The following is a 20613-nucleotide window of genomic DNA, read 5'->3' on the forward strand; positions in this document are numbered from 1 at the left end:
AAAAAAAAAAAAAAAAAAAAGTAAGGAGAATGGTAAGGAAATGTAAGCTCGGTTATATAAGTGGTAGGGTATCCCCAGGATCATCACTGGGGTCACCGTTCACCCTAATTTTAATCTGACTTCCTGGGACAGTCAGATGAGCTCTAGCTGGTGTGTAATGGTCCTTGGGTATGTGGTGGCTCACCTTCACTATGGAAGCAGTCCCCAGAATTGACTGATTTGAGAATCTCTGAGGCAGCTGTGTTTTAAAGTAAACTTTTTATTGAACTCTAACCTACCCACTGAAAAGCATACAAAACCTATGTATACAGCTCAGTACATTTTTATGAAGTAAATACACCTGTGTAACCACTGCCAGGTTGAGAAAACATTATCAACACCTAAGAAATCCTACACAGGTCTTCTACCAGACGCTACTCTCCCCTGACAGTAACCACCGTTCTACCTTCTAACGCCATAGATTCATTTTGTCTGTTTTTGAAATACATGTAATTGGCATCATATACTACTACTCTGTTGTGTCTGGTTCCTTTTCCTCATATAAATGTAGGTCCTCCAATTTTGTTGTTCTTCTTCTTCACAATGGCCTGGTCTATTCTTGGCTAGATTCACATTCATTTAGAATCACCCTATTTTAAATAATTTAAAAAAAAAAACTTCCAAAGCAGCCTTGAGTGTAATACATAGATGAATTTAAATAAATCATATCTTTATGATATTGAATCTTCCAAAGTTTAAAATGGTCACTCCACTAATGTCTGTTTCTCCATTTATTTAGAGCCTCTTTAAATGTCTTTCAATAATGCCTTTTAGTTTTGTGTGTAGTGTTCCATAAATAAACACCTCTGGAAGTGTTGTGTAAGAGCAGTGCTGTTTCTTCTTTAAATATTTGGAAGAAATCACTGATCACACCTTTTAAACCTAAAAATTTCTTTATGGGAGAGTTTTAAATTACAAATTCAATTTATGTAATACAGCTAAGACAATTTAGATTTTATATTTCTTCTGGGAGCAATTCAGGTAAACTAATATTTTTTGCTGAGTTTTTTTCATTTAATATGAATATTCAAATTTATTAACAAAAGATTGTTTAAAATAGTCTCTTAAGAGTATTTTAAATTCTCTAGGATCTACAGTGATTTATATTTATTGTTTTGATGTTGGAGGATTGTCTTCTCTTCTTTTATTAGTAGTGTCTTTCTAAGAGTTTGTCTATTTTGTCTTTTGAAAGAACCAGAACCAGATTTTCATTTTGTCATTTTAGAATGTTGAATTTTGTTTTACTAATATTTTCTGGTATCTTTATTACTTTCTTCTACTTTTCTTTGAGTTTAATTTGTTTTTTTTCCTTAACTTCTTAACACAGATACTCAGATAATTGATTTGCAACCACTTTGCTAACATATGAATTTAAAGCTATAAATATTATCTAGAAACAGTTTTAGCTGCATCATACAAGCTTTGATATATGTTCATTATCATCCAGTTAAAATATTTTAAAATTTCCGTTGTGATGTATTCGTAATTGATCACAGATTTTTTTAAAAAAAAATTATTCTTAATTTTTGTGGGTACATAGTAGGTGTGTATATTTGTGGGCTACATGAGGTGTTTTGATACAGGCATGTAATGTGAAATAATCACATCAAGAAGAATGGGGTGTCCATCTCCTCAAGCATTTATCCTTTTTGTTACAGACAATCCAATTACATTCTTTTAGTTATTTTGAAATGTACAGTTATTATTGACTATAGTCATCCTATTGTGCTCTCAAATAGTAAGTCTTACTCATTCTATTTTTTGTACTCATTAACTTTCCCCACCTCTCCCTCAACCCTCTGTTACCCTTGCCTGCCTCTGGTAGCCATCCTTCTACTCTCTGTGTCCATGAGTTCGATTGTTTTGATTTTTGGATCCCACAAATAAGTGAGAACATGTGATGTTTGTCTTTCTGTGCCTGGCTTATTCACTTAACATAATGATCTCTAGTTCTATCCATGTTGTTGCAAATGACAGGATCTCATTCTTTTTTATGGCTGAGTAGTACTCCATTGTGTATATATACCACATTTTCTTTGTTCATTCATCTGCTGATGGACATTTTGGTTGCTTCCAAGTATTAGTTATTGTGAACAGTGCCACAACAAACATGGGAGTGCAGAAATTTTGATCAGGTCCATAGCTAATAACTTCAATATATGAATCTATTTTCTTTACTCTTCTTGGTCCTGCTCCTAAAATTATGTTGTAATTATATTGACTAAACATGGTGTATAAAAAAAATTATAGAGGTGCAGTGGTAGATACATGTCATTATACTTTTGTTAAAATTCATAGAATGTACAAAGCAAAGCATGGACCCTAATGTAAACTGTTGACTTTGGGTGGTAATGCTGTGTCAATATAAGTTCATTGATTATAATAAATGTACCACTGTGAAGCAAAATGTTGATAGTAGGAGAGGTTGTCGTGTATGTGGACAGTGTATATGTGGGAACTCCCTATACTTTCTGCTCAATTCTGATGTGAAGCCAAAACTGCTCTAAAACATAAAGTTTACTAATTTAAAAAAAGCACGGAAGCTCTAGTTGATGTTTTTTCTTTCCAGAGAGGATTCACCCTGTCCTCTGGCAGACAACAAAGAAGCAGATCACTTCAGTCCAGTCCAGGGACTACACTAGCTGGACTTGGACTATTTCTAGCCTGTCCTTCCACACCCCCTACGCACATCTTTTAATATGAAGATGTCCAAGACTCCCAGTGAGAGTCTGGGGTGTGTCACAGGGCCTCTCATTCTTGATGAGTCAGGAACTACAATTTTTGTTTCTCCATCACAATGAAATTGCCAGAGTCTCTACTCTGTTTGTCACCTGGTCTTTGCTTCTCTTCTTAGCTGCTCAATCAGTCAATGCCTAGAAGGGAAAACTGTCACCCAGTGTCAGTCTGACTTACTTGGACCTCATTTCTCTACAGGATCTAGACTATTCAGTTTCTCCCTTCTTTGGTAATTCTAAATTCTAATTTTTACCTCCTAGCCCCCATGAGATTGCCTAAGGCTCTGCCTAGCTTCTTGGCCACTTGTGCCTAAGATGTAGCAAATGCCTCAAGGAAAATGTGGTGTGTCCTCACATTGTCCCCACCTCAGCGAATATCCTTTCTCTCCACATCATACCCTTCATCCTGACTGCCTCACTGTCCTATGCATTCAAATATGTATATTTGTGTATCATGTCTGTGTGTATACAGGTATGCCTCATTTTATTGTACTTCACTCTACTGTGCTTTGTAGATGTCGCATTTTTTACAGACTATAGGTTTGTGGCAACCCTCCATTGAGCAAGTGTGTTGGTGCTGTTTTTCTAAGAGCATGTGCCCACTTTGTGTCTCTGTGGCACATTTTGGTAGTTCTCACAATATTTCAGGCTTTTTCATGATTATCAATTTTATGGTGATCTGTGATCGGTGATCCTTGATGATATTGTCATTGTTTTCGGACACCATGAACTACACCCATATTGATGTTGAACTTAATCAATAAATGTGTGTTCTCATTGCTCTATAGACCAGCTGCTTCTTGTCTCTCTCCCTCTTCTAGGGTCTCCCTATTCCCTGAGACACAGCAGCATTGAAATTAGGCTGATTGATAACCCTACAATGCCCTCTAAGTGTTTAAGTGAAGGAAGAGTTGTATGTCTCTCACTTTAAATCAAATGCTAGAAATTACTAAGCTTAGTGAGGAAGGCATGTTGAAAGCCAAGATCTGCTCAAAGTTAGGCCTCTTGTACCAAACAGCCAAAGTTGTGATTTCAAAGGACAAGTTCTTGAAGGAAATCAAAAGTGCTACTCGGGTGAACACACGAACAATAAGAAAGTGAAACAGTGTAATTGCTGACATGGAGGAAGTTTTAGTGGTCTGGACAGAAGATCAAACCAGTCACAATATTCTCGTAAACCCAAAGCCCAATTGAGAGAAAGGTTTTAACTCTTTTCAGTTCTGTGAGGGCTGAGAAAGGTGAAGAAGCTGTAGAAGAAAAGTCTGAAGTTAACAGAGGTTGCTTCATGAGGTTGAAAGAAAGAAGCCACCTCCATAACATAAAAGTGCAAGGTGAAGCAGCAAGTACTGATGTAGAAGTTGCAGCAAGTTATGCAGAAGATCTAACCAGGATCATTGATGAAGATGGCTATACTATAAAACGATATTTAATGTAGAAGAGCCTTTTGTTGGAAGAAAATGCCATCTGGGATTTTCGTAGCTAGAGAGAAGTCAATACCTGGCTTCAAAACTTAAAAGAACAGGCTGATTCTCTTATTAGGGGTTAATGCATCTGGCAGCTTGAAGTTTCAGTCAGTGCTCATTTGCCATTCTAAAATTCTAGAGCCCTTAAGAATTATGCTAAATTTACTCTTCCTGAGCTCTATAAATGGAAAAATAAAGCCTGGATGACAGCCCATCTGTTGCACAGCATGGTTTCCTGAGCATGTGAAGTCCACTGTTGAGATCTACTGTTCAGGGAAAAAAAAAAAAAAAAAAGATTTCTTTCAAAAGATTACTGCTTATTGACAATGTAGCTGGTCACTCAAGAGCTCTGATGGAAGTATGCAAGAAGATTAATGTTGTTTTCATGCCTGCTAACGCAACATCCATTCTGCAGCCCACAGATCAAGGAGTTATTTTGACTTTCAAGTCTTATGATTTAAGAAGTACATTTTGTGGCCGGGTGCGGTGTTTCACGCCTGTAATCCCAGCACTTTGGGAGGCTGAGACAGGCGGGTCACGAGGTCAGGAGATCAAGACCATCCTGGCTAACACGGTGAAACCCCATCTCTACTAAAAATACAAAAAAAAAAGTCAGCTGGGCATGGTGGCGGGTGCCTGTAGTCCCAGCTACTCCGGAGGCTGAGGCAGGAGAATGGCGTGAACCCAGGAGGCGGAGCTTGCAGTAAGCTGAGATTGTGCCACTGCACTCCAACCTGGGCAACAGAGTGAGACTCTGTCTCAAAAAAAAAAAAAAGTACATTTTGCAGGGGTATAGCTGCCACAGACAGTGATAGGGATTCCTGTGATGGATCTTGGCAAAATAAATTGAAAGCTTCTGGAAATGACTCACCATTCTGGATGTCATTAAGAACATTTGTGATTCACAAGAGGAGATCAAATACAGACATTAACAGGAATTTGGAAGTAGTTGATGCCATCCTTAATGGATGACTTTGAGGAATTCAAGACTTCAGTGGAGGAAGTAACTGCAGATAAGGTGGAACTAGCAAGAGAACTAGAATTAGAAGTAGAGCCTGAAGATGTGACTAAATTGCTGCAATCTCGTGATAAAACCTGAATGGGTGAGGAAGTACCTCTATAGATGAGCAAAGAAAGTAATTTCTTGAGATGGAATCTACTCCTGGTAAAGATGTTATGAACGTTATTGCAGTGACAACAGAGAATTTAGAATATTACATAAATTAAGTTGATAAGGCAGCAGCAGGGTTGTAGAGGGTTGATCGCAATTTTGAAAGAAGTTCTACTGTGAGTAAAATGCTATCAAACAGTATCACATGCTAGAGAAAAACCTTTCATGAAAAGAACAGTCAATTAATGGGCCAAACTTCTTCACTGTCTAATTTAAGAAATTGCCACAACCACCCCAACCTTCAGCAACCACTTATCTCTCTCATCAGTCAGCAGCTCTCAATATCAAGACCCTCCACCAGCAAAAAAAAAAAAAAATTACAACTTGCCAAAGGCTCAAGTGATTGTTAGCATATTTTAGCAATAAAGAATTTTTAATTAAGGTATGTACATTGGTTTTTCAGACATGATGCTATTGCACACCTAATAGACTATGGTATAGTGTAGATATGACTTTTATATGCACTGGGAAATAGAAAAAGTTGTGTGACTCACTTAAGTGCAACATTTGCTTTATTATGGTGGTCTGGAACTGAACTCGCAATATCTCCAAGGTATGCCTGTATACGTGTGTGTGTGTGTGTATAGTCATCCCTTGATATCCATGGGAATTAGTTCCAGGGCCTCCCATGAATGCCAGGATATACAGATGAGCAAGCCCCTGATATAAAATGGTATAGTATTTGCATATAAACTATGCACATCCTCCCACATACTCCAAATCACCTCCAGATTACTTATAATACCTAATACAATGTAAATTCCATGTAAGTAGTTATTATACTGTATTGATAATGATTCCCAAAAATGTCTGTGCATATATTTAGTAAAAACAATTTTGGGGAGATATTTTGGAATATTTTTGATCTGCAGTTGGTTGAATCCACGGATACAGAAACCATGGATATGGAGAACTGACTTGTGTGTGTGTGGGGGGTGTGTGTGTGTGTGTGTGTAATATATATATTATATAACATATATATGTGTGTGTGGACAGTGTGGACTTCCTGCAGGAAATTGTGTGTGTGTATATATATATATACACACACACACAATATATATACATATACTATATATATATATACACATGGTTAGAGGGGGAATGTATTAATTTTCTAGTACTGCATACAAATTACCACAAACTTAGTGGCTTAAAACAATACACATTTATTATCTTATAGTTTTTATGAGTCAGGAATGCTGGCACGGCTTAGTTAGGTCCTCTGCTTTAGGATCTCTCACGTGGCTGCAATCAATGTATTGGCCTTGCCCACATCATCTTGTTTTGTGCTCTCTTTGTGTTCAATATGGCACACAGTCCCTCACCAGTTAGTTGTCAAGGTGGGAACTATTATAGATTCATGAAGGATGGAAGCATTCAGAAGATACTGTGCACAATATTGACTCATCTTGTGGCTCTGTGTATGCTATTGCCTTTTAAGAAAAGCTCCTTAAGAAGTTCTAAATGCAAGGACCTTTATTCTTTATCTTAAAATAACCCATATCTTTTAAATCAACTGAATTTCTTTCTGTAATTTTAATGGGAGAATTATAGGAGATGTGAGGATTTGATTTGGATTTAGCTACAAGAGAAGAGCTAGAATGTTCTAAAAGCCAGAGGAAAAATAGCACTTTGCAGAGAGTGGAAATGAGACTGTACAGTAAGGTTCAAGTTCTAGTTGAAGATTATTGGCCAGAGGAGAAGAAGTGGAAATGTTTTCAAGTTCCACGTGGGTGGGCTGGCATTAAAGGTGTCCCACAGCTGTCAAAGGCCAGCCAGATCCTCTGGGACAGAATTTCTCACCAGTCCGTGCCCTTCCATCTGGTTCCTTTCCCAACATAAGAACTGGAAAAAAAAATTAGTTTTAAGTTCAGAATCTCCATTTGAGAATATTTGGAAACCATACACTCCACAATAATTGTTTTAAGTTTTCGAAGACCTATTAATCTTTTAATGTTTCAAAGAGATCCTTCTATCAAGTAGGAATGGAGGGAGAAGAAAAGATTAAGTGGATAAAGAACTTTTGTTCTCCTTTGGGAATTATTGGATCATTGCGATTTCAAGACACATCCAGGGAAGCTGACATTCTGACTTCCCAGCTTCCACCCCATATATATGTTCAGTTTGTCTGTACCCGGGTTGCCTGGCTGAGTCTCAGGAATGTTTGTATTCCAGGTGATGATCTTGCTGTGCAATCAGCAGAGTTTCATCTGCACTCACGTTGACTACTGCCATCCCCACTGCTACCTGCACCACAGCCGCTCCTGTGCCCGACTGGTCAGAGCCATTAAGCTGCTCTATGGAGACAGTGTGGACTCCCTGAGGGAAAGCAGCAACATCAGCAATGTGGCTCTCCGGGGCAAGAAACAGAAAGAAGTAAGTAAACGACCACTGAGTGATATTCCAATACTAGGGAACATGATGTCCTAACAATTTCTACTCTGGAAATAAGAAATTTCAAGCAAATGCAATTGTAACAATCAGGTCTGTGTGCATCTAAACAAAAGCAGAAGATATGTACAAGAAAGACAAATGTTTTGTCTTTTTGTCCATGAGTAAACATGGAATCTTTCCTCAGGTTTTGTCTGTAAATAAATATGAATGCATAGGGATGATGATGATGATGAACAAGTTACTGTGGTAGGTAGAATAATGCCTCTCCCACAGAGATACTCACATCCTAATCTCTAGAAATTGTGAATATCTTCACATGGCAGAAGAGATTTTGCAGATGTGATTGAAAATTTTACAATGGGCAGCTTGTCCTAAATTATCCAGCTGTGCTCGGTGTCATCATAAGGGTCCTTATAAGTGGAAAAAGGAGTCAGGAGGGTCAGAGGCAGAGAAGGAAATGTCGTGAGAAAAGCAGAGGTCAGTGCGATGCAGGGCCATGAGCCAAGGATTGCTGGCAGCCTCTAGAAGCTAGAGAAGACAAGGAAATGGATTATCTCCTAGAACCTTCAGAAGCAATCACAGCCCTGCCAATCTGTTTTAGAATTCTGCCCTCCAGAATTGTTAAGATAATAAATTTGTGTCATTTTAAGCTATGAAGATTGTGGTCACTTGTTACAGCAGCAACAGGAAACTAACACAACTATATACTAAAAAATATGCATAAATGGGCCCACTATTCCCAGCCAAGTAAAAGAGTCATCTAGGTCAAATCAGACTAAAGGAGATTCCTTCAAGAAACTATTACATTTTTCAAGTATTCAGCTGCCCTTTTCTGAAAACTACCCTGAGCAGCTGAGCTGGCAGGAGATGAAGACAGTGACCAGGGCTGCTGTGCTCCTGCCAGGGAAGGCCTGAATTTTCCACCTGCCCCTGAACAGGCATCACAGCCAAGATGCCTGACTGAATGTTGTGGCCGCCCCTGCAGCTGCTTTTCCCAAGTGGTTTTGCAAAGAGATTTTTATATAACACCTATTCATTTCAGCAGGCATTTATTATGTGCCCTCTGTTGGCACAGTATTAGGCTAGATATTCTGTTAAGAAAAAATAAAACCTAGAAGCAGAAAATCTTTCTAAGGAATTTGCAAACCAGGTTTGGATTGGGGAGGGGGTAAGCAATAATATATACATCAAACAATGAGAGGATATGAGCAATAACAACAAAAATCCACAGTAGAGTTGTGTAGCAGTTTTTTGTACCTTAGCACTCACTAAGGGCTTTTTTTAATTACAACTTTTTTATTATGAAAGCAATACATGTTCATTGAAGAAATTTTTAGTAATACAAAATACTCTTAAAATTACATATCTGATATACCTTGTAAGTGTGCAAGTTCATCCTATGGAGTGTGATCTTTTAGTATTTTTTCTAAATGTATGTATGAGGGTATAAAGTAAGTACATTTCATTGGCAAGTGCCTTTTGATTCTTAAAAACCATTGCAAGAGTTATTTCATCCCCATTTTACAGGTTTTCAACTGTGGGGCTCAGAAAGTTGGGATTATTCACAGTTTATATCTATAATGTATTTAGCTAGACTTTAACCTTAGAAATATGAAACATCAGAATCAGGGCTTTTTAAACTAGACTCTCTTGCATTTCATGTTATTCAAATAATACAAATTCTGAGGGGAATGAAGGTGGAGAGTAGACCAGTGTGGAGTACAAATAAACTACTAAATAATGACATAAAAAGAAAAGAAGTAAATATGTTTGTGTGTGCATACATGTATATGTATATAAATCATATATATATTTCAAATGTAAATGACACTGCATTTAAAGAAAATCTATTTTTATTTATGTAAATTCTTTGTTACTATAAAAAACTCCCTTAGCTTTAGGTTAAAACCATATACGTTGAAAGTTTCAAAAATACATGAGCCTAAATTATTGATCATTATTCTCCATAAACACTTCAGAATTTCTTTTTTTTTTTTTTTTTTTTTTTTTTTTGAGAGGGAGTCTCGCTCTGTTGCCCAGGCTGGAGTGCAGTGGCCGGATCTCAGCTCACTGCAAGCTCCGCCTCCCGGGTTCACGCCATTCTCCTGCCTCAGCCTCCCGAGTAGCTGGGACTACAGGCACCCGCCACCTCGCCCGGCTAGTTTTTTGTATTTTTTAGTAGAGATGGGGTTTCACCATGTTAGCCAGGATGGTCTCAATCTCCTGACCTCGTGATCCACCCGTCCCGGCCTCCCAAAGTGCTGGGATTACAGGCTTGAGCCACCGCACCCGGCCAACACTTCGGAATTTCTTACTGCTATGTTTTTTGCTGGAACTGGGCCTCTAATCTAACATAGCCCAACCCAAACATTCTTTGATCCAACTCAAATGCCATCTCCTCCATGAAACCTTTTTTGAGTCTTCAAGTGTTAAGCACAGGGCCTACTGCAGATGGACACTTAATGTTATTTTCCTTACTTCCTTCTTCAACTAAATTATAGTGGTATTTTACTCATGTTTTCTCATTCTTTCAATCATCCATCCAGCCATCCAGCCAGCCAGCCAGCCATTCATCTATTCAACAAACTTTTAAAGAACGTGTAGATCATACTGAGCCCAGACTTTGCACTGGGTACAATAATGGGCAAAAAAAAAAAATACAGTTTGTACTCTCATATACTGCACATAATCTAGTCCAAGACAGACATTGATCAAATAAACTTCCCAAAGTGATGTAAAATTACATCTGCAATAAGTGAAATAATGGACAGCTACCCCATGCTGAGAGAGCTTATGAATGAGGCTTTGGTCTTGTAGGGAAAAATAAAAGACAGCCTTTCCAATAAAGTGACAGGTGAGCTTTGACTAAAGGATGGATAGATGTTAACTGGATACAGATTTTCCAACCAGAGAGAAGAGGTGAGTATGAAGGGCCATGACTGGAGCACAGAGAACTGTGGTGCATGATGAAGCTGCACAGGCAGCTCGAGACCAGACTTTGTGGGATGGTGGGAAGGCTTTCATTTTATCCTGTGAGCAGTGGCATGTTCTTCCACTTAATAAGCTTTTTGAGAACTGAGGAAGTCTTTCACATTTTGTATCCTGCATGATAACCTGACAGAGTACTCACTTATATAATAATAGAGTGGTCATTAATATTAAGTGAGTGAGTAGAGCTATAGTCCTAGGGTGTTTCATGAGTGCCCTCCACTCTGCCTCAACCAGGCCACTGGCCTGAAGCAGTAGAAAAGACTTACCAACTTTCTGCTATTGCTTACATTTCTGAAAAGGAAAGGGAAAGTAAGGCATGAATAAGTGGCTTCTAACTTTAACACTTTGAAATTAGTCATTCAGGTAGAGAGCTGAAAAGATGAATTGACTCCTCTGTGATAAACATTTTATTTCGAAAATGCTAGCCTCCTCCACAAGCTCTTTGCTTTCTGTCATGGCACTTTTCATTTGCCTGTTGTGAATCTGCCAGATAAATGAACAATGCCCACATTCCCAGATGAGAAATGAAAACAGCGTAGGCAATAAAGCAAGAGTAAAAGCAGTATTCTGATTAGAATTGTGTCTTATGAGCAATTGGTATTTCATTCCTGTTTTCTTTTTAATTGGTTTTTTATGGCAGAGTATATTTGTGGCAGCTAGTACATTTTGTAACCCATCTAATTCTGATCGATTTGCTAATCTACATTTCAACGCTCAGGGACTGTACAATCTGTTAGTCTATTTTAGTGTACTTCCAAACTTGAGGGTTTTAAAAAAATAAACTGTCATTCTACATGTATATATCACCTTTACCAACGAATTCTGAGATTTTTCCTCTATGTCTGTACTTTGTCCAAAGCTATGTTATAAGTAAATATTTAATTAATGCTTGCTAATTTAAAAAAGGAGCAGATTAATTTTTTTGCCTTTCAACCAAAAGGAGAGGGGAACAAATTGTGATACATGCTCACAAAAATAAAGGACACAGTGTGGGTAAATTCCATAAAGCAAACTCCAGTGCCAATGTCAAGAGGTCAACTGACTTCCTGCAGAACCAACATTTTTCCTAAAGCTATCTATGAACAACATTATTGTAAGGCCAGGACCAGGCCCTGGGTCTTAATTTAATGGGCCAGGATGACTGTCCACCATAACTTACGTAATTCATGTGTTAAAGGTGTATGAGGCACAAAGAGTCTAGGTTACCTTTTGGGAAATATTGCATTTCTGTTGGCATAACCTTCTTCCCAGAAACATGAGGAAATTCCTTTCTCAGAGAGCCCAGTAGGCTGACTTCAATTTCCCCAAATTTTAAACACTTTGTTATAGTGTTACAATTATTTTAGAATTAAAAAAAAGAAGAAATATATAAATACTTTGTTATTTCTACACTGAGTCCTCCTTCGTGCATGCATTTCCTTTTCTATTTATCTTGACTTTTCATTTGTTTACTTGTTTGTCATCTGTCTTTCCTACACTTCTCTAGGAGTGCAGGTACCTACTCCAGAAGTTAGTCTAGTTCCTGGCATATGGTTAAATCAAAAAATGTTCTTGAATTATTCAGTGAATAGGCAAGATTTTATTTAAAACCATTATTATTCCTCTCTAGTCAATAGCCTTGTTGTAAGGAACAAAAGATTGAGCTTGTTCAAACAATTAGGGAGATTCTTCAAAGGATACAGTAGAATCTCATGAAACTAGGGACAGAAAAAGAATCAGCTAAGCCTCAGGGCAATGAGAACCAAAGCTGCTGTCCATTTCAGGGTGAACATAGTCTTTCATCTCAGCTTCTTTCTGCATCGTCTCCATCTGCACTAACATTCTATCCCCTGGCCGCTCCTGTTGCTGTATTCATCTTTTATGTAGACTGAAAATTTCAAGATGGCATCATTATTTTTCTGCACAGCAACCATCACTAAATGATTCAGACTCTGTTCCTCTTAATTCCCTAGGACAGGAATTTGAGGGGGCCATCTCCTCCTCTTTTAGGCCAACCACCACAAGTGATAAATCCTTAGCCAGTCAAAAAATTGGTTTTGCATTGGTAATCTAATCAAAAGTGGTCAGGGTGCGGAGAGGAGTCACAGAGTCAACTAGGATGGATTTTTCTAAGACAGATACATAGGAAAAAATGGCATTGGTCCAAGTTTTACACTATCCCATAGCAAGGATTCCCAAGTATCCCTGATAGATCATGAGGCTGCATAACTGCCTCCCACTGAACACAGCTCCCTCCGGTAGAACCACCTCAACAATGACTGAGTAGAGGAATTCATCACTAATTTATCAACACCAAAGGACAGAATTTATCACTAATCTCTATTTATTGCTAATAGAGGCATCTACTAGTGGTCCTTTGAAGAATTTGAGATTTCACTGAACTGCAAGATGCACATAGTGGTTGAAATGACACATCAAGCAGGGAACTGTAGAGAAACTCAAGACTAGCAACCCAAGACCAAAGGACAGAATTTGTCACTATTGTTTCCAGAATTTATCTCTATTCTGTCCTTTGGTCTTGGATTGCTAGTCTTGAGTTTCTCTACAGATCCCTGCTTGATGTGTCATTTCAACCACTAGGTGCATCTTATAGTCCAGTGAAATCTCTAACTTTTCAAAGGACCACTGGCAGATGCCTTTGGAACTAGTCTCCTACTCCTTCCAGTAGTCTGAGTTAGGAGTCACACCAATAGAGGGACTTTAAGACCTTTACAAGAGTGTACCCAAGTACCCATCACACATGTACCCCCATCTCTGTGATATCTATCTTCTAATCAAGTCATTAAAAAAGAGTTACCAGCATATCACCTTGATGTGAAAGCCCTTCCAGCTTCCTTCCTTTTCCACTAAAACAAGCACCCTAAGTATCATGAGGCCACCAGAACACACCATGCTTCCTAAGACAACACGGTAGGATATTAAATACTTGAGGAGCTTGACTTATACTTTCTGTTCCTGGTAGGCAGAAGCACAGAGTATCAGGGACAAATATAAATGCTCATCTTTGTGTGTGTATTTGTGTGTGTGTGTGTGTGTGTGCTATTTTCCTGTATCTACCTGGTTAAAATTCCTGTAATTTAATCAAGAAGTATTGTTCAAAAGAATTCCTGGAGACAAAATGTCCAACCAAAAGAGAAAGTGGTAAAATATTTGCAAATTTTAAGAATTATATTTTTAAATAATTGTAATGAAAAAATACTCATTATAAAATCATAGTAAAATGAATCATTTAAAATTATGTGCCACACATAGCATCATCACAGTTGTGCTAAGATGCATGGGGGAAAAGGCTGAAAGGAAACTAGTAATGGCTATCATTGGGTTGTGGATTGTATTAGTCTGTTCTCATGCTGCTATGAAGAAATACCCTAGTCTGGGTAATTTATAATGGAAAGAGGCTTAATTGACTCACAGTTCCTCATGGCTGGGAAGGCCTCAGGAAACTTAACAATCATGGTGGAAGGCAGCCCTTCACAGGGCAGCAGGAGAGAGAATGAGTGCAAGCAGGGGGAATGCCAGAAGCTTATAAAATCATCAGCTCAGATGGGCATGGTGGCTCACTCCTGTAATCCCAGCACTTTGGGAGGCTGAGGCGGGCGGATCACAAGGTCAGGAGTTCGACACCAGCCAGGCCAATATGGTGAAACCCCATCTCTAAAAATACAAAAATTAGCCAGGTGTGATGGTGGTGCCTGGAGTCCCAGCTACTCAGGAGGCTGAGGCAGGAGAATTGCTTGAACTCAGGAGGCAGAGGTTGCAGTGAGCCGAGATCATGCCACTGCACTCCAGCCTGGGCGACAAAGCAAGACTCCATCTCAAAAACAAACAAACAAACAAAACAAAACAAAACAAAACATCATCAACTTTCATGAGACACACTCATTATCACAAAAACAGTAGAGGAGGAAACACCCCCATGATCCAATTACTTCCCACCGGGTTTCTTCCATGGCACATGGGGATTATGGGAACTGATGAGATTTGGGCGGGGACACAGCTAAACCACATCAGAAATTACTGAGACTTTTGTTTTCTTCATAATTTTTCTTTCTTTTCCAGATATGCTCCAATGTACATTTATTATTTTATAAGTATAAAGAATAAAACAGAGAGATACCAGTTTTTAGTATCTTGACTCTTTTGCAAGGGTCAGATACGCCTGTACATCAGTACGGAAAACTATTGCTATATATGATTTTAGAACAGTTTTCAAATTATATAAAATGGGCATGCTATTTATGCTATATATTGCATTCACATTCACGGGGAAAAAAGCAAAGCAATAGTTATCTCTCCAAATAATATGTGTTCCCACATCTGCACCTCCATGATTTTTCCTTTAGAAAGCACAGCAGGAGCTCTGATGCACTTGTTTTCAAGTAGATTCATTTTAAAAGTTGATTCTATACTTGTCACATAATAGATGCATTTTCTTGGGTCTTTTTGTCAGAGTTTTGAAAGACTTTCTTGGAATATTCATGCACTTTTAGATTTGCCTTTTCTTTCAAAATATCTTTATCCATAACACTATGAAGCTCTGTTCAAAAATTCTTAAGAAGTTCAGTTTTTTTTTCCTTGGCTAGAGGGAGAAGTGTTTCATTGACATGGCTCTGGAAAAACAAATGAGCATTTATTCCATGTGAGGAGAACCATTCCCTCTTTGCACAGCCTGGAGTGCAAAAATAGGAAGAATCGGGGTTCAGGATAAATAAGCCTGCCTTCGTTAGGTTCAATCCTTCTCCCAGCTGCACTGTTCAATCCATCTCTTGGCATTGAGGGAATTAGAGGAAGAAATTGTCTTATCCATTCTTATGTAGGTGAATCACCTGGTTGAGGAGACAATTTCTAAGAAGAGCTGTTGCCTCTTACAGAAGAGTATGGTTTTTGAAAAGAAATCATTTTACCTGTACAACTAGGTCCTTGATAATGGATACTATGAACTCATACTTCCTTGACGAGTCCTGTATTTGACCTTTAACTTCCTAACACTTCTCTGTGAAATATTTTCTCTCTTTTATGACCAAGTCATTCAACTTGTAGCATCTAACCCTGTGAAGGGACTATTGGATAGAGTGGATTTTGTCTCATTTAATATTTTAAAAGATTTGTGATTTTCTTGATGAAATATAATTAGCCCTGAAATGGAAATGGGGAGATCCTTGTCCTTTCCCTTTTCTGCTAATAACTAGCTTTGCAATTCAGTCAAGTTCTCCACCTCTCCGGATCCCAGTTTCCTCAAAGGTCAAAGAGGACTTCCTTACTCAATATCTCTAAGCTATTTTTTTATTATAAAATTAACTGCTTTTATAAATAAACTACTTTTACAAATTTTAGAACATGTAGACCCATCAAAAGGCCTTTAATTATCCCTTCCACTAGAAGATGGTTGCCTGGAGAACTGCGGAGACATACAGCACTGTTGGGTTTTTAGAAAACACACCACTCTTCTTTACATATCCCTGTTCTTTTCAGTGCTCAGATAAGTCATGCCTGAGGACACCTTCTCTAAAGAAGAGAGTTTCAGATGCCAATCTGGAAGGAAAAAAAGATTCCGGAATGCTGAAGTACATCAGACTTCAGGTATTGGCACCTGGATCAGAAGGATTCATGGAACTTTTAAAAGGGAGGGGACTCCAGACAGCCTATTTACTAATGTTTGGGACATACAGCGTCAGTTGGTACAGTGTTGGCATAAAGCCCCTTCAGTTGGTGAGCAAGAGTGCCACCAAGTGTGCAAGAAAAAAAAATCTCTTCTTGCTAGATAACCAGCTTCCACAGGCAAGGCTTGGGAACTTTGGTTCGAACCACAGCTCTCCCCACTGTCCTCACTGCAGGAGAGCTAACTTCCCACGTGTGTGTAACAGTGACACTTACGGGTTTTGGAATGAGACAGTCAGGGTTCATATCCCATGTCTGCTGCTCTGGCTCTGGGACCTTGGGCAAGTTATTTAATTTCTCTTAGTCTTAGTCACCTTGTTTATAAAATGGGGGTTACAACACTAGACCTGTCCCAAGGAATTACTGCATGGATTAAAGAAAATGGTACATGTACCAACTTATCCAGTGCTTGACACATTGTTATGTTATTATTACAACATAAACGCTAAATCATTATCTTCCCCCCCACACACAAAAAACTGTTTATATTTTCCTGGAATGTGAAATGATGATGACTTGTCTGGAACCTAAATTGTCAGAAATAATGGATTAAATAGGATTTTGTGGGTTAATCTGGGGCAATAACCACAATGTATTGTGTATTGCGAAGGGAAATGTCATGCATGTTCACACTGGCTCAGTTAACTTTCCAAATGGGCTTTTTCGTGAGTTACAGGCTGCTTATAGTTTTCAGTGGAAATCTACTATTAGGAATGAAAAGAGGAGCCTTTAAAAATCTATCAAGACTTTTAACACAAAGATGTATTTCCTGGGTTCTTTCTTTTCTCGTAGGGTTGTACTCAATCTATGGTTTACTCCTTGATGGTTGCAAAGCAATTTTTTGGTGAAAACATCATGAAATTAGTGTTTTTTTTTCTAATTATGCTTCAGTTCATAAGGTATAAAGCTTATCATATGCGCTGTCAGCTAAATATGCTCCCATTTTAGAAAGTATTTTAAGGTCATTTTAGGCAAGCAGAGAGAGGGGAAGTGGCTTTTAAGTTTCAAGAGAAGTGCAGTATTCACTGTCTTAAAAAATTTTTAAACATGATTTCCATCTTTTCCCAGGTGATGAGCTTGTCGCCTGCTCCCTTATCTCTGTTAATCAAGGCAGCACCAATTCTGACAGAGGAGATGTATGGAGACATCCAGCCAGCTGCCTGGGAGCTCCTGCTCAGCATGGATGAGCACATGGCAGGGGCAGCAGGTAAATAAAGACCACCTGGAACCCTGCGCCTGCTATCACTGCCATTACTGATCCAAGTGTTTAAATAACAGAGAGGCGCTTTCATTCTATTTTTGCTCCTAGGTCAAGTTAATGGCAGTTGCTGTAACTGTAGACTCTAGAGCTGTGTGCTATAGGAAGGTAGACCCAGGGTTTGTGTGCTCCCTTCCAATTTCACCATATGGTCTGCACCAAAGCATATGTTTCTCTCAGGGTGTTACCAAATTATAGAGAATGATTTTCCCCAGATCCTGCACTTTCACTGTATTTCACAAGAGACAAAATTATTTTTTGTGTCCTCTCCTAGATTTAACATGCACCACCATAATTAACTTTATCAAATCTTATGTGAGTAATGTTGTGTCCAAAAGGTAATATCGAAGCAAATGTGTTAAAATTTAAGTGATTTGTCCAAGGCCACATAGTTAGATAGTGGTAGAGGCAAAATGTGTATTCTTCACTTTTCTACTTTTTGTACAGATCCCTAAATTTGTATGTGGTTATTTTAATTTCAAAATACACATGATAAAAATTCAAGTAATACAAAATTGTATGAAGTTAAAAGTATTGCCCTCTCTCCTATGACCCGCTCCGCTCTCCCCATTCCCCAGTCCCCTTGCCCCTTCCCCTGCCATTCCTTTCCCCAGAGGCAACAATTTTTAAGTTTCTCAGGAATCCTTCTAGGGTAAACTATGTGTAGATATATATATACACACACACACACACTCACACACATATATGTACGTATATATGTAAGTTATATGTTGCATGTTTTGTTTTTCATGCAAATGGGACATGCTGTAAGTGCACTTTGAATTTTTTCATTTATATCTAGGAGACTGTTTTTAAATATCAGTTTATAGTTTTACCTCTTTTTAATGGCTAAAAAATATTCCACTGAATGAATAGACATATCATAATTTATTTAACCAAGACCTATTGATGAAAATTTAGGTGGAGTCCAGCCTTTTGCTCTTTTATACCACACTGCAATAAATATCTTGGTAAAATATCTTTGTTCACATTAAAGCTTAGGTTTTTGCTTCTCAGAGAGCGCTATGGGAGTTCAGGGAATGGCACACTTCCCAAATGTGGGATAGTCATGGAAACTTCAATGGAAAATATAAACAGGTGGGCTGGGCTTTAAAGAAAACCTAGAAGTTAGCCAGGCGGGGAAAATGGTGGGTGCAAAACTGGGTGAATGTGGAAGTGCACTGGGCTTTTTGGAAAGCCTGAGGAGACTGAAGACTAGCATGGCTTTTGTAGAGGGGTCACGGGTGCATAATATTAGAAAGGTGAGTGGGACTCAGCTTGTAATCGGCTTTGAATATCAGGCTTATGACTGTGGACCTTGCACTGAATTGTGAAAAACCAGTCGTGGTTTCTGAGCCATAGAGCAATCTTGTATACAGAGTGTGAATTGTTACTAAGTTTGATACTGCAGCAATATGTGGAATACTTTGGTTTTAAAAATAGTGTTTTGTTGTAGAGGAAGGATGAAGAGAAGTTGGCTAATGGGTACAAACGTACAGTTAGGAATAAGTCCTAATGTTCAAAAGCATACTAGTGTGACTATCAGTAGTGTGACTATCATTAACAACAAAGTATTGTATATTTCAAAATAGCTAGAAGACAGGACTTGAAATGTTTCCAACACATGGAAACAGTAAATACTCGAGGTGGTGGATATTTTAAATACTCTGACTTGATCATTACAATCTATGCATATAATGAAATTACCACATGTACTCTATGTGTACAAATATTATGTACATATTTGTAAAATAAATTTTTTAAATTTTTTCAAAAGAAATAGTAATTTTAGATGAAGGAGAGTTGGTAATATGTGGTTGGTGACATGACACTGAAACTAAAGAGGAAGGCCAAAGTTAGAGGTAAACTTGGGGAACAAGTTGATATACATGACAGCTGAAATAATGAGAGTAGATGGGCTCTCTGGGAGAGGGTCAGTAGAGAAGAAAGAGATGAGGAATGCCCACTAAGCCACTGGTCTTCTCCACGTCTAGAGGACCAAAGGAAGAAGCCCAGCTAGAAAAAGTGATGAGAAAATTACACAACTCAAATAATCTCAAGCTGTGGAAGCAAAGGAAAATAGTTCTTCAAGGATATTGTTATGAAGGTATTAAAAACTGAAAGGAAACAATTGCTATAAAAATACCTTTGGATCTGAGGATTCGTGAGCATTACAAGAAAACTTTTCATGAGATTAAGATGGAACTCTGCAGTGACTTAAAGAATGAGCCTAGTGTTTAAAAATTGAGGCAGGGTAGAGTACATTTTAAAGAAAAGCAAAGAAAGGAGAAAGAGTGGAGATTTAAGCACCTAGTAGGGTAAAGAAAAGTATTATCAAAAGATAGTGATTACAATAACTTGCATTTGTTATAGAACTGGATCATATTCGTTATCTTATTGGTAAACCATTCTATAGATGAACCAACTTGAGTCAGAGAATTGAAAGGACGTATCTAAGTTCACACAGCTCAAAGGGCAAGGACAGCAAACCCAGATTTTCTGACTGCAGAGATAGATGCCCTTCCCATTACAACTATATTGTCTCTATTTTTAAAAAACAACATGCTTTAGAAATGTGTTGTACTTTACACAAAACACTTTCTTATGTATTCTTTTATTTTCTTCTAAAAACAACTTTGGAAGCAGGTATTAGTATTATTATTGTTCTAAAAGGTATTAGTATTATCATTATCACTATTGTTCTTCTGGGAGGTTTACCAATAAAGAAAATTGGAAGCAAAGAGAAGTTAAGAGGATTGCCCAAGATCTTTTGGCAGGGAAGTATCAGAACTACTAGGATTTAACCCCACTGCTTCTGACACAGCTGCCTAAGCACATTGTTACGCTCTGTGAAAGAGAACATGAGAGATTCATGACATAATCATGTAGATCATGTTTTTATAA

At 38.1% G+C, this 20613-nt stretch overlaps 1 protein-coding gene across 11 annotated transcripts in view; it reads left to right on the forward strand.

Moving 5' to 3' along the window:
• The window catches only part of UNC80 (unc-80 subunit of NALCN channel complex), a 231389-nt gene that overhangs the window by 127206 nt on the left and 83570 nt on the right, over nucleotides 1-20613 (forward strand). For all 11 annotated transcript variants that reach the window (XR_001888651.1, XM_017889402.1, XM_017889408.1 and 8 more), the window contains 3 exons: nucleotides 7584-7784; nucleotides 16266-16373; nucleotides 17520-17658. Coding sequence is in view for 10 of the 11 variants with exons in the window: in XM_017889402.1 (XP_017744891.1) it covers nucleotides 7584-7784; nucleotides 16266-16373; nucleotides 17520-17658 (448 nt within the window). In the remaining variant the exon portion in view is untranslated. The remainder of the gene's footprint in view (nucleotides 1-7583; nucleotides 7785-16265; nucleotides 16374-17519; nucleotides 17659-20613) is intronic.

This window comes from Rhinopithecus bieti, unplaced genomic scaffold, assembly GCF_001698545.2.
Source record: "Rhinopithecus bieti isolate Rb0 unplaced genomic scaffold, ASM169854v2 scaffold_17939, whole genome shotgun sequence".
Lineage (NCBI taxonomy): Eukaryota > Metazoa > Chordata > Mammalia > Primates > Cercopithecidae > Rhinopithecus > Rhinopithecus bieti.